The following is a 15136-nucleotide window of genomic DNA, read 5'->3' as shown; positions in this document are numbered from 1 at the left end:
CCAGCCTGGGAGACAGAGTGGCGAGACTCTGCCTCAAGAAAAACAAACAAACAAAAAAGAAGTCAACTTATAGGATTCCTTTCTGAGCACAATTTCCTAGAGATTTGAGACCACCTCTATTTTTTAAAAATCATATTTTTAACTTTTAATTGTGTTTTAAAAAACACATTCTACTTTTAAAAATCTACAATATCTATTTACTCACCAAAGATTGTATAAGGCACTGTGCCTAGAGTGGGGTTAGGGGAAGCACAAAGAAGAAAACACAAAGTCCCTATACCTTCTAGAAACCTAAATCTAAATAACGGAAGTCACATGTTGACAGAAACTCGGCCTCTTATTTCACTTGCAATTGTGGTAGTGTTCATTCGTCTGTTCATTTGATCGTGTGTATTTTGGGCATGTGCTATGTGCATAGGCTGTGATAGGTGCTCTGGAACCTGTGGAAGAAGTCTCACATGTGTCCCTGCCTTCGAGGCCCTAGGGAGAGAAGGGAGTTCAGAGTCAAGTAGAATAATAGGCCACGATGACTCCTGGCCAAGGAGCCCAGCACCAGCCTTTTGGAGAAGACTCTGCAGCTCCCGAGGAATGGAAAGCTGTTAGGGAAGGGAAGGGGGATGTTCCAGGCCAAGGGAGGGGCGCAGGGAAGTTTGCGTTAGGAATTTCTTATCAGAAACTGAGATGTGACAAAGGGGAGAATGGGTTCCAAACAATGCCCACCGCAAGGCAGGCCCAGGAACAGGGCCGGGAAAGGGTAGGTTATGATGTGGTATGTGAAGCTATGTGAGGCTGAATCTGCTGCCTTCAGGGTGCCACCTTTCTAATTCCCTTTCCTCTCCTCACCCAGATTCTCTGCTACTTATTCAAGTTGACATGATGCCCTTCACACTCCACCTGAGATCCCGCCTTCCCTCTGCCATAAGGAGTTTGATTCTACAAAAGAAACCAAACATCAGAAATACATCCAGCATGGCTGAGGGTAAGTGGTGCCAGATAGTTAAAAAAAAAAAAAAAGGAAAGAAAGAAAATTCCTGGGAAATACCAGCTGTGTAGGGCCCACAGACTCCTGAGACTTCTGGATTCTGCATAGGAAACAGAAAGTAAGAGCAGAATGACATTAGCTCTGGTCACTACTTAACTTCCTGGAAGAAACTGGAACCTTGGATTAGACTCAAGGTGCGGAAACCCATCAGATGGGTCTAACGACACCCAGTTCTATTTGATCACCTCAGCCTCATATGGAGAACCACCAGCAGGTGATGAAAAGGGTTGTCCCTTCCGGGAAAAGTGCCCCCAGGTTACACTGCAGTTTAATCAGATTTTGATTCAGACCAATTATTCCTACCCTTGACTGGTCTTATTCTCTGGGTGGCACCCATCTCCCTACTGTCTCCTGGGAGTGACACTGAAGGCTCTAAAAGTTCCTGCAAGAGAAAACAGATACCAAATTTGTCATTGACCTAAGTCCAGGCAAAATTTCACATTAAAAAAGACTCTTCTGGTTATGGTATAAGTGCCCAAGGAAAAACCATCAGCACTGTCTAAAGTACTAGAGCAAGACCATTTTCCTTTAGTTTATTAATATGCCTGGCCTCTGTTGCTGTGTATGGGCTAACAGAGTTAACTGTTGTATAACAAAGCACTCTTTTTTGTTGTTGTTGAGACAGAGTCTCGCTCTGTCGCCCAGGCTGGAGTGCAGTGACGCGATCTGGGCTCACTGCAAGCTCTGCCTCCCGGATTGGGGTTCATGCCATTCTCCTGCCTCAGCCTCCCAGTAGCTGGGACTACAGGCACCCGCCACCACGCCCAGCTAATTTTTTGTATTTTTAGTAGAGACGGGGTTTCACCATGTTAGCCAGGATGATCTCCATCTCCTGACCTCGTGATCCACCCACCTTGGCCTCCCAAAGTGCTGGAATTATAGGTGTGAGCCACCGCACCCAGCCCAACAAAGCACTCTTAAACTTAGTGGCTTAAAACCATTAATCTCACAATTCTGCAATCAAGGCTGGTCTTAGCAGGGAGCTTCTTCTGCTCCATGTGGTGTCTGTTGGGGATAGACCATCCAAGATGGCTTCTTCCTGACATGTCTGGCATCCAGTGGGATGGCTGGAACATCTGAGACTGGCTGAACATTTCTTCTCCACGAAGCCTCTTCAATAATGGTCGCCAAACTTCTTTACATGGGACACCATGAGACAGATTCCAAGAGAATAAGTCCTAATGCCCAAACGCATACCAAGCCTCTGCTTGCATCACACTTACTAATGTCCCATTGGCCAAAGCAAATCACACGGCCAAGGCCAGAGTCAATGGGGAAGGGGCTACAGTGGGGTGTGAATACTGGGGAGCATAGTTTATATAAATTGGTGCAAAAGCAGTTGCAATTTTTGCCATTTTTTAATAAAAGTAATGGCAAAAATTGCAATTACCTTTGCACTACCTAATATATACATAGAGAGCCACCAAGGTATTAGTCTACAGCAACCCGTTATATACGAGCAGCGAACACCAGCTTAACCCCAGGTTGTCGACTGCTTGCTAGGGCCCTGGGGAGGCAACAGAGCAGAGCAGCCAGGGCCTTGGAGCCTGGAGGGAGACAGCCTGAGTGTGAGTCCCAGCTTCGCTCCTTACTAGCAAACTGTGACCTTTCTAAGCCTCACCTACGCAATGAAAGTAGCAGCAGAACCTTCCCAGTGGGACTGTCGGGAGGGACACCTGAGCTGTTCCCCACTGCTGTGAAATGCACCTCAAGGAGAGAAGCTCATTTTACCAAACAGCTGGAAAACTCCAGCTTGGAGCTGTCTTCTGGGGGCTTTCATTCAGATTAGAAATGTTAAAGGGTGTTTTTTCCTCTTTCTTGTCATTAAGTTAAAAAAAATTATTTTGAGGTAAAAGGACTCAGAGAAATCACTCAGTTTATCTACAAAGAAAAGTGTCACTGCCTTCCATGGACCCCAAGGCAGCTGGGGGATGCACAAATCACATGAGACCATAAAGTATCCTCCAATAAGGTGAGGCCTCCAGAGTCCACCATTCTCTCCAGAAAGAGACCATGAAGGCTTCTATTCTGTGTCCTGTTATTAATGGGGACAACTTGGGGACTTTTCTATTCATCTCCAGCTGTGAAGATGAACAAAACCAAAACAAAACCTGCAAAGTTCATTTAATTAAAAAGGAAACAAAGGGCCGGGTGCGGTGGCGCACGCCTGTAATCCCAGCACTTTGAGATGCCAAGGTGAGTGGATCACCTGAGGTCAGGCATTCAAGACCAGCCCGGCCAACATGGAGAAATCCCATCTCTACTAAAAATACAAAAATTAGCTGAGTGTGGTGATATGCACCTGTAGTCCCAGTTACTTGGGATGCTGAGGCAGGAGAAGCACTTGAACCCAGAAGGCGGAGGTTGCAGTGAGCTGAGATCTCACCATTGCACTCCAGCCTGGGCGACAAGAGCGAAACTATGTCTCAAGAAAAAAAAAAAAGGAAACGAAGTTTTGTGCACATACCATCCTGATTTATTGTATTAAAAACACAATTTGTGCTGGGTGTGGTGGCTCACACCTGTAATCCCAGCACTTTTGGAGGCCGAGGCCGGCGGACTGCCTGAGGTCAGGAGTTCAAGATCAGTCTGCCCAACATGGTGAAACCCTGTCTCTACTAAAAATACAAAAAAAATTAGCCAGCTGTGGTGGCATTGCCTCTAATCCCAGCTACTCGGGAGGCTGAGGCAGGGGAATTGCTTGAACCCTGGAGGTGGAGCTTGAAGTGAGCCGAGATTGTGCCACTGCACTCTAGCCTGGGCGACAGAATGAGACTCCGTCTCAAAAAAAAAAAAAAAAATCCGGTTTGTTCTCACAAGGGGCTTTGGCAGTAAGAAGCGGGTGAGTAGGGAGTGGGAGGCCTCTAAGCCAGCCAAATCCCCTCCCACCTCGCTCCAGATCACTTTCGGAGCCGTGCTGGGCTTGCTTGAGACCGGCATCAGGTTCCTTGGGCTTTCGGCAGCTGGGGGCGTCTCACGTGTCCTCATTTGGAAAGTCTGCTTGTAGCATTGGCAGGCACTGTAGCGACTGTGATAATGAGCTCTGGGCACTGCGATTTGAACAGGAGCCGGTCCTGGACATTCCCAGCAGATGGTTGCATCTGTTTCACTCCCCAGTCCCCATGGAGGACGGCACTCCCCTCCTAGGGAAACCCAATACCTGCAGCCCAGCGGAGGCCACTCTGTGATGAAGTGAGGCGAGCTCGCAGGCACCCCTCCCAGGTTTAAATGCTGGCTGTGCCATGCAGCAGCTGTGTGACCCTGGGAAAGTCATTTCATCTCTCTGAGCCTCGTTCCCCTCATCTATAAAATATAATTACTTGTGCAAATGACTTGGCATGGGGAGCCCGGCACATAAAAAGCACTCAGTAAATATTAGCCAACAAGATTATTGTAGGAGAGAAAGGGACATGGCTTGATAGAGCAAATCTGACAGGGCAATTGTCCTCAAGGGTGTTTCTCCAATAGAGCATAATAATTATTCTTTTTTGAGACAGATTCTTGCTCTGTCACCCAGGCTGGAGTGCAGTGGCGTGATTCGGCTCACTGCAGCCTCCATCTCCCAGGTTCAAGCGATTCTCCTGTCTCAGCCTCCCGAGTAGTTGAGATTACAGGCACTCGCCACCATGCCTGGCTAATTTTTGTATTTTTAGTAGAGATGGGGTTTCACCATGTTGGCCAGGCTGGTCTCGAACTTCTGACCTCAAGTGATCCGCCAACCTCGGCTTCCCAAAGTGCTGGGATTACAGGTGTGAGCCACCACGCCCGGCCCAATAGAACATAATTATGTTTTTCTTTGGGATGGTCTTAATTTTAGAATATTGAGAAAAGCACAGAGAAGCGAATGACAAGCATGCACAGCTCTGTCACCTGGAGACAACCGTGATTAACTTGTAATGTCTTTCCTTCTAGTTCTAGTAGATGTTCTTTGGTGTCTGCGCATTCAAGGGTTAGGTATTTATTGTAGTCTTCACTATCTGGGCTTATTTGTAGTCCTCTGTTTTGGGAAGGCTTTCCAGTTATTTGAAAGGATTTGGGTGTTGTGATCTAAGCTGTTTCTGCTTTAGGGGGCACCTCAAGCCCAGTAACTCCGTCATTCTTGCAGACTCAGTACAGGTACGGCTTTGATGGTCTTGGACAAGATCTAGGAGAATTCTCTGGTTTACCAGGCAGAGACTCTTGTTCTCTTCCCTTACGTTCTCCCAAAGAGTCTCTCTCTCTCTCTCTGTTTTGAGCCACCTAAAGCTGGGGGTGGAATGACACAATCACCCCTGTAGCCACCACCACTGTGACTGTGCTGGACCAGACTGAAGCCAGCACAGCACTGGGTCTTGCCCAAGTGCTGCTGTAACCACTCCCTGGCAACTGCCTATGTTCGCTCAAGGCCGTGGGGCTCTGCAATTAGTTGGTAGCAAAACCAGCCAGGCCTGTGTCCTTCCCTGCAGGGTGGTGAGATCCCCCAGGCCCTGGGTGAGTCCAGAAGAGCTGTCTGGGAGTCAGGGACTACGGCCAAAAACCTTAGATGCCTACCTGGTGTTCTATTGTATTGCGGCTGAGCTGGCACTCAAATTACAAGACACAGTCCTTTCCACTCTTCCCTCCCCTTTCCTTCTAGTTCTTTCACTCACTGATTTTATAAAAAAGAGAATATGTCCAACACGTTGTTTCATTATCTAGTATAGTTCCTTGAATGACACATCACAAATATCTTTTAACATAATCATTATGTATTTCTTCTGTAACCATAATTTTAAACATCTACACAGGATTTCATTGAACAGTAACTTTAGTCCCTGCTTCCTGAACACCGAGGTGCTCAATAACTTACATACGTTACCTCCCTGAGGTCTCTTGGAGGTAGGTATGGTTGCTGCCATCTTTTTTTTTTTTTTTTTTTTTGAGACGGAGTCTCGCTCTGTCGCCCAGGCTGGAGTGCAGTGGCGCAATCTCGGCTCACTGCAAGCTCCGCCTCCCGGGTTCACACCATTCTCCTGCCTCAGCCTCTCCAAGTAGCTGGGACTACAGGCGCCCACCACCACGCCCGGCTAATTTTTTTTTTGTATTTTTAGTAGAGACGGGGTTATCACCATGGTCTCGATCTCCTGACCTCGTGATCCGCCCGCCTCGGCCTCCCAAAGTGCTGGGATTACAAGCGTGAGCCACCACGCCCGGCCTGCTGCCATCTTATAGATGGGGAAGCTGAGGCTGAGACATGCAAAGCCACAGCCCAGGGTCACACAGCTGGTCAGAGACAGGATCAGGATTCAAGCCCAGGTGTGTTTTACCACCAAAGCCAAAGGACTTCCATTGCAGAGGAAGGCTGGCTGCCCCCAGAGGAGGCTACAGCGTGGAGTAGGAGGTCTTCTCCTGTAGCTCTGTGAACATTGTGAGCCAGCTCAGGCTGCCCCCCACAAAGATACCCAAATGGCCAATAAGACATATGAAAAGGCAGTCAGCCACACTAGCAGCCTAGACAATGCAAATGAAAACCACAAGCTGATAGATACCACTACCCACCAACAAGAATGGCTAAAAGGAAAAAGATAGGTAATATGAAGTATTGGAGATGCCCACATACCACTGATGCAAGTGTCAATTGGCACAACCATTGTGGAAAACTGCTTGGCAGTATCTGGTAAAGTTGCACATGTGTATAACTTACCGCCCCAGAAATGCACATTGATGCACTCCAAAATGCATGTTTGTGGCATTAAAATGTTCATGGCAGCACCATTTGTCATAACCCCAAATTGGAAACTACTCAGATGTCCATCAGCAATAGGATTGGGTAAATCCTCATTGCACGCATATACTAGGCAGCAGTGAGAATGAACTATTGTTAAATGCAACGATATGAATGAATCTCACAATATATTGTTGAGTGAGAGAAGCTAGACTTAAAAGACACATAGTGTGTGATTTTATTCTATGAAGTCCAAGAACAGGCAAAAGTCGTATGTGGTGATAGAAGTCAGGATGGTTGGCTCTTGTTCCTTGATCTGGATGCTGGTTACATGGGTGCATTCATTTCATGGCAATTCACCAAGCTATAGGTTTGTGTGTGTTTGATTGAAGCATTACCTACACTTTTTTGAGTGGGGCTCTGCAATTAGCAGGTAGCAAAACTAGCCAGGCCCGTGTCCTTCCCTGCAGGGTGGTGTACACTTTTTTGAGGGTAGGTAATGCTTCAATCAAAATTTACATTAGGCCAGTCGCAGTGGCTCACGCCTGTAAGCCCAGCACTTTGGGAGGCCAAGACAGGCAGATCACTTGAGCCCAGGTGTTTGAGACCAACCTGGCCACCCTAGTGAAACCCCATCTCTACTAAAAATACAAAAATTAGCTGGGCACAGTGGTGCACACCTATAGTCCCAGCTACTTGGGAGGCTGAGGCATGAGAATCACTTGAACCCAGGAGGCACAGATTGCAGTGAGCCAAGATCAAGCCAGTGCACTCTAGCCTGGGTGACAAAGTGAGACTCTGTCTCAAAAAAAAAAAAAAAAAAAAAATTACATTAGAAGTTGGGTATGGATAGTGTGCACCTGTAGTTCCAGCTACTTGGCAGGCTGAAGCCAGAGGGTCACTTGAGTCCAGGAATTCAAGGCCAGCCTTGAATAGCAAGACCTTGCCACTTTAAAAAAATCAGAAGGGGGCCGGGTGCAATGGCTCATGCCCTTAACCCAGCACTTTGGGAGGCTGAGGTGGGTGGATCACCTGAGGTCAGGAGTTCAAGACCATCCTGTCCAACATGGACCAGTTGGCCCAACATGGGCCAACAAATATCCCATGTATATTTTTAGTCTCTACTAAAAATACAAACAATTAGCCAGGCATGGTGGCAGACGCCTGTGATCCCAGCTACTCGGGGGGACTGAGGCAGGAGAATTGCTGAGGTGGAGGTTGCAGTGAGCCAAGATTGTGCCATTGCACTCCAGCCTGGGCAACAAGAGCAAAACTCCGCCTCAAAAAAAAAAAAAATCAGAAAGTGTCTGCCGAGAAACAGCTGACTATACATTTTTCCCTTCTCCCACCATACCCAGAGCTCCGACCAGCCAGCCTGGTGGTCCTGCCCAGGTCCCTTGCTCCAGCTTTTGAAAGATTCTGCCAGGCCAACACTGGTCCTCTGCCCCTGCTGGGCCAGAGTGAGCCAGAAAAGTGGATGCTGCCCACTCAAGGTGCTATCTCAGAGACCAGGTAAAAAGCTTGGGTTACTGTGGGTTAAAGCTTGGGAGTGTCCCGGTGCTGTATCCAGGTGTCTCTGTCATCCAGGACCTCTCTGTCCAGCCTCAGGGACCTTCACAGTGCCTGGCACAGAACCTCACTCGTGACTGTTGCTCAGGAAAAAGCTGCCCTCCCCACCGTTCTGACCCCTTCCCCTATCACCTGGCCCCTGTCCTGGCTAAGATCTTTGGGATCATGGAGAAAGTCCAGCCCTGGAGAAATCCCACTGGCTCTGCCATCTGTCCACTCCATCGCCCAAGCCAGAAACCCGCCTGCACAGGATTAAGAAGAAAATAAAAAACACTTGCATTACCAACACCCAGGGACAGAGATATTATGTCTATTCTCCCAGGCTTTTAAACTAGAACGTATCTAGTAAATGGCCCCACTGATGCTGGGTCGGGGTACCTCTCCCGCGAGTCTGCCTTCCTAGGGCACCAGCACAGACTGGCATCTTCCCTGGCCTAGCCCTAGTCTCATCCTTTCTTCCCCCACCTTGTCATCATCTGCTTTCCCAGCAGAGTGACTTTCTAATGCTAAACCCGATTACGTGGCTCTCCTCTTAAAACTCCTTCAGACTGGGTGCTGTGGTTCATGCCTGTAATCCCAGTACTTTGGGAGGCTGAGGCAGGAGGATGGCTTGACCCCAGGAGTTTGAGACCAGCCTGGGCAACATAGGGAAGACCTGGTCTCTGCAAAATTTTTTTAAAAAATTAACTGGGCATAGCGGTGCACATCTGTGGTCCCAGCTACTCGGGAGGCTGAGGAGGATTGCTTGAGACCAGGAGGTTGAGGCTGCAGTGAGCTGAGATCATGTCACTGCACTCCAGCCTGGGCAACAGGGCAAGACCCTGTCTCAAAAAATATACATGTAAAATAAAGTAAAATTCTTCAGCATCTTCTTATGGCTTGGACCTCAGCCTGATCTCAAGACCCATGGTGACCTGGCCCCAGCTGAGTTTCTCCCCTGACCTCTGATACTCCAGTCATCCCCAACCAGCTCCCGAGACAGAAAACTCCCCAGGAACATTCTGTCATGATCATTTTAGGACGGGAAGGTCCTTTGGAGACCCCATCTGGGCCCACAATTGTTTCTTTACATTTTTCCCCGGTGCCTCCTGTGCTGCCAACTTGGAGACTCCTAGAGCACATCCCCCAGTGGGCTTTCCACATGCCACTTCCTCTGCCTGGGTATGCCTTCTTCTTTGCCCAACTGGCAAACTCCTATTCATGCCTCAAGACTCAGCACCTAACTCCTTTGTGGAAGAGAATTGATTTCTCCCTGCTCTGTGTCACTCTACCTAGACAGTTGACATTCACTGCTGTGTATTGCCAGTATCTGTTTTCAATGAAGTCTCACCTATCAATTAGGATTACAAGCTCTTTAAACGCTGGGATGGGATGGGCGCGGTGGCCCACACCTGTAATCCCAGCACTTTGGGAGGCCGAGGAGGGCAGATCACCTGAGATCAGGAGTTCGAGACCAGCCTGGCCAACATGGTGAAACCCTGTCTCTACTAAAAATACAAAAATTAGCTGGGCATGGTGGCGCAGGCCTATAATCTCAGCTATTTGGGAGGCTGAGGTGGGAGAATCACTTGAACCTGGGAGCCGGAGGTTGCAGTGAGCCGAGATCGCACCACTGCACTCCAGGCTGGGCGCCAGAGTGAGACTCCGTCTCAAAAAATAAACAAATAATAAATAAATAAATAAATAAATAAATAAAAAACATTAAAAAAAAGAAAAAAAGACCGAGACAGTGTCCTCTCCATTACTCTAGCCCCATCACCCAGCATGTGCCTGGCGTGGAGGCACGGATCAGTAAAAGAGTTTGGAGTGGGTAAAGAATGAGCTTGTAACCAAAGAAATCTTTCATCCCTACAGAAGAGTTTCCTCTAAGGGAAGAGAAAGGCCTCACCCACTACTGGCACTGAGAGGTTCCCCAAGACACATGTTCTCTGTCCCCTTTGGGCTACTGGCCCTACCTCCATAGCAGAGAGGCCACCATTTACTTTTCTTCTTTTTTTTTTTTTTTTTGAGACAGTCTCACTCTGTTGCCCAGGCTGGAATAGTGCAGTGGTGCGATCTCGGCTGGCTACAACCTCCACCTCCCAGGTTCAAGCGATTCTCCTGCTTCAGCCTCCTGAGTAGCTGAGATTACAGCTGTGTGCCACCATGCCTGGCTAATTTTTGTATTTTTAGTGTAGAAGGGGTTTCACCTTGTTGCCCAGGCTTGTCTTGAACTCCGGAGTTCAGGTGACCTGCCCGCCTTGGCTTCCCAAAGTGCTGGGATTACAGGCATGAGCCACCGTGCCCGGCCACCATTTACTTTTCTCGGTGGTTTGGCTTGTTTTGGATTGCGGGTATAGGAGACACGCTGGGTGGGAGGTGGGGGTGCGTTCTATACATGCTGATTTAATCGTTTCCGATCTGGGGACATTTGAAGGATGCCAGCAAGGCCCCCTGCTGAAAACTATGCTCCCTACCCTGGTGCCAGGGCTGGAAATTTCAGCACTAGACATCCTCTTCTCTCTCCGCTGTCCTTCTATAATGTATTATCAGGGGCCACAGTGAGAGTCTGGGGCCCTGCCAGCTTTCCCCTTATGTCCCCAGGATGAGCCATCCCCAGTTCTGGAAATACGAGTTTGGTGTCTGCACCGGCAGCCTGGCTTCGCTGGAGCAGTACTCGGAGCAGCTGAAGGACATGGTGGCCTTCCTCCTGGGCTGCAGCTTCTCCCTGGAGGACGCCTTGGAGAAAGCGGGGCTCCCCAGAAGAGACCCAGCAGGTCACAGCCAGGCGGGTGCATACAAGGTAGGGACACAGCCCACAACCCACAAGGGCAGAATGGCCTGAAAATGCAGATCAACTTACAATTCCTGGGGCGGGGAGAACATGGGCACGGGAGGTGGAAAACCTAAGCTCCAGCCCCAGCTCAGCCACTTTCTAGCTGTGCAACCCAGGAGAAATGATCAATCTCTCTGAGCCAGCCTCAGTCCCACTCACCTCTGGGACTGCTGTGAGCACCCAGTGTGGCCCATATTCATGGTTCAGTGCCATAAACCAAACCTGCTGGGGATTTCTCTGGCTCCTTTAACTTCAGGCACCTCAGTGAGATTTTTAAAAATCCTCCCTGACTTGGGTGAGCCTCAGCCAGGGGGAATGAGCCTGGCTCTCTCAATACCCAGGGATTTGTGGCAGAGCCTCGGCCAGGCAGTAGCTCCTGGGTTAGATCTCTGTCCAGAAAGCCGGGTCATGTTCTTGGCCGGAGGTGGCCTCTGGCAGTCGCAAACACAGCACAGCCGGCGTCTCTGGGACATGCCTGCTGTGCCTCTTCCAGCCTCTACTTGTCAAGGTGAGTGCACTCGATTCCCTGGTTCCACAGACCCTTCCTGGACATCTGTTGGTAAAGTCCGAGAGTTCACTCTGCTCCATCAGTGGTCAGCCAGCATAAACAGCCAGGCTCCAGGTTTCTTTATTTATGGAGGACTTGAATCAGAGATTTTGTCTTGGACTCTGGGACATTTATTAAAATGTCTTGGTTTGGGCTCCTGCCAGAGAGGCCCCAGCTGCCTCCGATCAGAAACAAAGCTGCCCATAGTCTGTTCTGCCCTCATGGGTGAAGTGTGTGCCCCAGTGGTTCTCTTGAAGCTAGGGAAGGGTGGGGATGGGACCCCAGCTGCTGGCGGGCACCCACAGCAGGCTCTGGCTCTGGAACACACCACCCTTTGTAGGAGGTGGGAGCTGAGAGGGGCCCCGTGGCTCGTCACATGCAGATTCTCATTTTAGATGAGGAAACCGAGGTCTAAAGAGACAAAAGGACTTCCCAAGTCCCAAAGCCAGATGGGAACCCGGAACTCCTGGCTCCCATCTGTACAATGTCAATAGCAGAGATGTGAAAATTAAATGATGCTTTGCAGTCACAGGGTCTGCTGATATGGCAACTGTTTGTTGCCTACAAAGGTGCAAGTAAGTGCCCATAGTAAGTGCTCAACACGGTCTGACTGATCCCGATGCTTATCAAATAGCTTTCAGTCTAATATTGACACCTCTGCCTCTGGGCTCCAGGGAGAGATGGCCAGACAGCCATCTGGGATTCCACTGGCCACCCCCAGACGGGATGTGTCTCAGCCTTGGGGAGCACTGCCTGGCTCTGCCGGTGGCTCCAGCACGTCCCCTCTCCTGGGTGCTATTATGCAGACACTGTTGGCAGCCACACCGAGGTTCCATCTTGCTGCCGCCAGGGTGGTGATAGCAAGCTCTTTAGGTGGTGGCCAAGACTGTCACAGTGGATTACAGTCCTGGCCGTGTCCTAAATCTTTCATAAGCTTTCTTGCAGGCACCAGAAACCATTCAGGAGGTGGGATGGGGGAGCGAAACACTAATAAAAGTCACACAGATCAAACCGGGCAACATCTGTTAAGGCAGGAGATACCAGGCCGTGCTCCATGGGGTCTGGAGACAGGCTTGTCGCTGGTGTGGATTCAGGAGGCAGAGTGAACACCAGCTCCTCCTGTGATGTTCTCCCTTGCCTCCCTCTGCCTGTGATTCACCAGAGGCTGTTTACCTGTGGTCCATGGCCCTTGCAGTCCCTAGAGAAATTCAGAGGCTCTATGATATTGGATGGGAAAAAAAGTACGTTTTTCTTTTCCCTTCTTCCCTCCCTCCTTTCTTTATTTTATTTTTATTTTTGACAGTTCTTGCTCAGTTGCCCAGGCTGGAGTGGTGCAGTGGCACAGTCACAGCTCACTGCAGCCTCAACCTCCTGGGCTCAAGAGATCCTCCCATCTCAGCCTCCCGAGTAGCTGGGACTATAGGCATGCGCCAGCACACCCAGCTAATTTATGGTTTTTTGTTTTTTGGGGTTTTTTTTGGTAGAGATAGGGTTTCGCTGTATTGCCCAGGCTGGTCTTGAACTTCTGGGCTCAAGCGATCCAACCTTCTTGGCCTCCCAAAGTGCTGGTATTACAGGCATGAACCACTGCCCATCCTCAATTTTATTTTCATAACCTCAACTCACATTTAGCATTTCCTTCAATTATGAATGTAGGCAGCAAATGGCTGTCATATCAGCAGACCCTGTGACTTCATGGCTGGCAACGGAAATCACAGATATCTTCACATCACGTTAGAGTTCTTCCTGATGTTTCAAAAATATCCTACATACTGATCACTACTTCAAAGTTACGATGATTGTAGAACTAGCATCTTGTTTCTTAGGCTGCTACTGAGGAAGCATGCATATTGTCTCACATTTTTCCTTTTTTTCTTTGAGATGGAGTCTTGCTCTGTCACTCAGGCTGGAGTGCAATGGTGTGATTTTTGGCTCACTGCAACCTCCGCCTCTTGGGTTCAAGCAATTCCCCTGCCTCAGTCTCCCGAGCAGCTGGGACTACAGGCGCGTGCCACCATGCCCGGCGAACTTTGTATTATTGATAGAGATAGGGTTTTACCATGCTGGCCAGGCTGGTCTTGAACTCCCGACCTTGTGATCCGCCCGCCTCGGCTTCCCAAGTGCTGGGATTACAGGTGTGAGTCACCGTGCCTGGCCACATTTTTCTATTATTTGATAACTGTGCTTGCAGGATAATTGGTTTCCTTTGGAATCCTGTGCATTTTCTTGTATGCAGTTAAAAGCATTATTTTGACCAGGGGTCCACAGCTGTACTAGTCTACCAAAGGGGTCCGTGGCACACAAAAAGTTAAGATTCCCTATTTTAAACCAGTAATTAGCAGCAAACTCCCTCTCTCTATGTCACATAAAAATAGAAGCTAATTTCTATAACAGCTACTCCTCCTTCATTTAGCTGCCTTGAACTCTGGTGCTCAGAGCTTGAATCTGTGCTAATTTCATTTTTTAACATTTTCACTTGATTTTTTTTTTTTTTTTTGGTCAGACAACAGTGCCTTGTGTTACCCATGCTGGCTTCTGCTGCCCTCTGGTGGTCACGATGAGGCCCATTCCCAAGGACAAGCTAGAAAGGCTGGTGCGGGCCTGCTGCTCCCTCGGGGATGAGCAGGGGCAACCTGTTCACATCGGCGACCCAGGTCAGTGTCTCTCGCACTTGCCCATGATCCTGACAGCCTCTCTCGGAGTTGGGCCCGAGAAGCAGACAGGAGCTTGCCACATTCCTAAGCTCCCACGGCTTGTCTTTGTTTTTATCAGGGGTCTCCAGGGGCAAAGGCCGTGAACAAGGCTCAAAGGCTCCGGCAGCTATATCAGGGCTGGGCTTACAGATGCCCCTCAGGTTTAAAGGTGCCACCCTTGGCAGAATAGCCAGTCTCACTGTGGTGTAAGTTTACATATATCATATCCTTTTGGGTTTTTACCGAGGCTTAATAATATATATATATATATAGGAAAAAATATATATATATATAATGAATATATATATTGGGTTTTGTCCACAATTCCTGGCTCATAACTCTGAAAATTCTTAGAACCTCCAAAATGCTGTATTTTGTCTGATAGGTTCAGGGTGGGGCTGGTCACCGGAAAGACTAAGGTAGGATTAGAGGGTTGGGACTTTCAGCTCCACCCCTCCTCCCAACCTCCAGGGAGGAAAGAGGGGCTAAAGGTCAAGCTGATTACCCACGGCTGTTGGTTTAATCAATCATGCTCATGTAATGAAGCCTCTGTAAAACCCCAAGAGGATAGGCTTCAGTGAGCTTCTACATAGCTGAACACATGTAGGTTCCTAGAGGGTGGTGCCTAGGGAGGGCATGGAAGCTCCGCACCCCTTCCCCCACACCTTGCCCTGGGCATCTCTTTGTCTGTATCCTTTGCAATATCCCTTATTTTATTTTATTTAATTAATTAATTTGTTTATTTTTGAGACACAGTTTCCCTTTGTCGCCCAGGCTGGAGTGCAGT

The 15136-nt window shown here is 48.8% G+C and overlaps 1 protein-coding gene across 19 annotated transcripts in view; it reads left to right on the top strand.

Annotated features, from left to right (window-relative positions):
• DGLUCY (D-glutamate cyclase) overlaps window positions 1-15136 on the top strand; it is a 158313-nt gene that overhangs the window by 95033 nt on the left and 48144 nt on the right. For 17 of the 19 annotated variants that reach the window (XM_063644017.1, XM_063644013.1, XM_055288428.2 and 14 more), the window contains 4 exons: window positions 848-979; window positions 8084-8237; window positions 10878-11076; window positions 14160-14310. In XM_063644017.1, the coding sequence (XP_063500087.1) occupies window positions 874-979; window positions 8084-8237; window positions 10878-11076; window positions 14160-14310 (610 nt within the window). In that variant the 5' untranslated portion in view covers window positions 848-873. Of the gene's footprint in view, window positions 1-847; window positions 980-5808; window positions 5900-8083; window positions 8238-10877; window positions 11077-14159; window positions 14311-15136 lie in introns of all 19 variants that reach the window. The other 2 variants (XM_063644025.1, XM_063644026.1) reach the window with 2 other exon arrangements.

The sequence above is a fragment of the Symphalangus syndactylus genome, chromosome 8 (assembly GCF_028878055.3).
Source record: "Symphalangus syndactylus isolate Jambi chromosome 8, NHGRI_mSymSyn1-v2.1_pri, whole genome shotgun sequence".
NCBI classification, from domain to species: domain Eukaryota; kingdom Metazoa; phylum Chordata; class Mammalia; order Primates; family Hylobatidae; genus Symphalangus; species Symphalangus syndactylus.
This window is presented reverse-complemented; position numbering and strand designations above follow the sequence as displayed.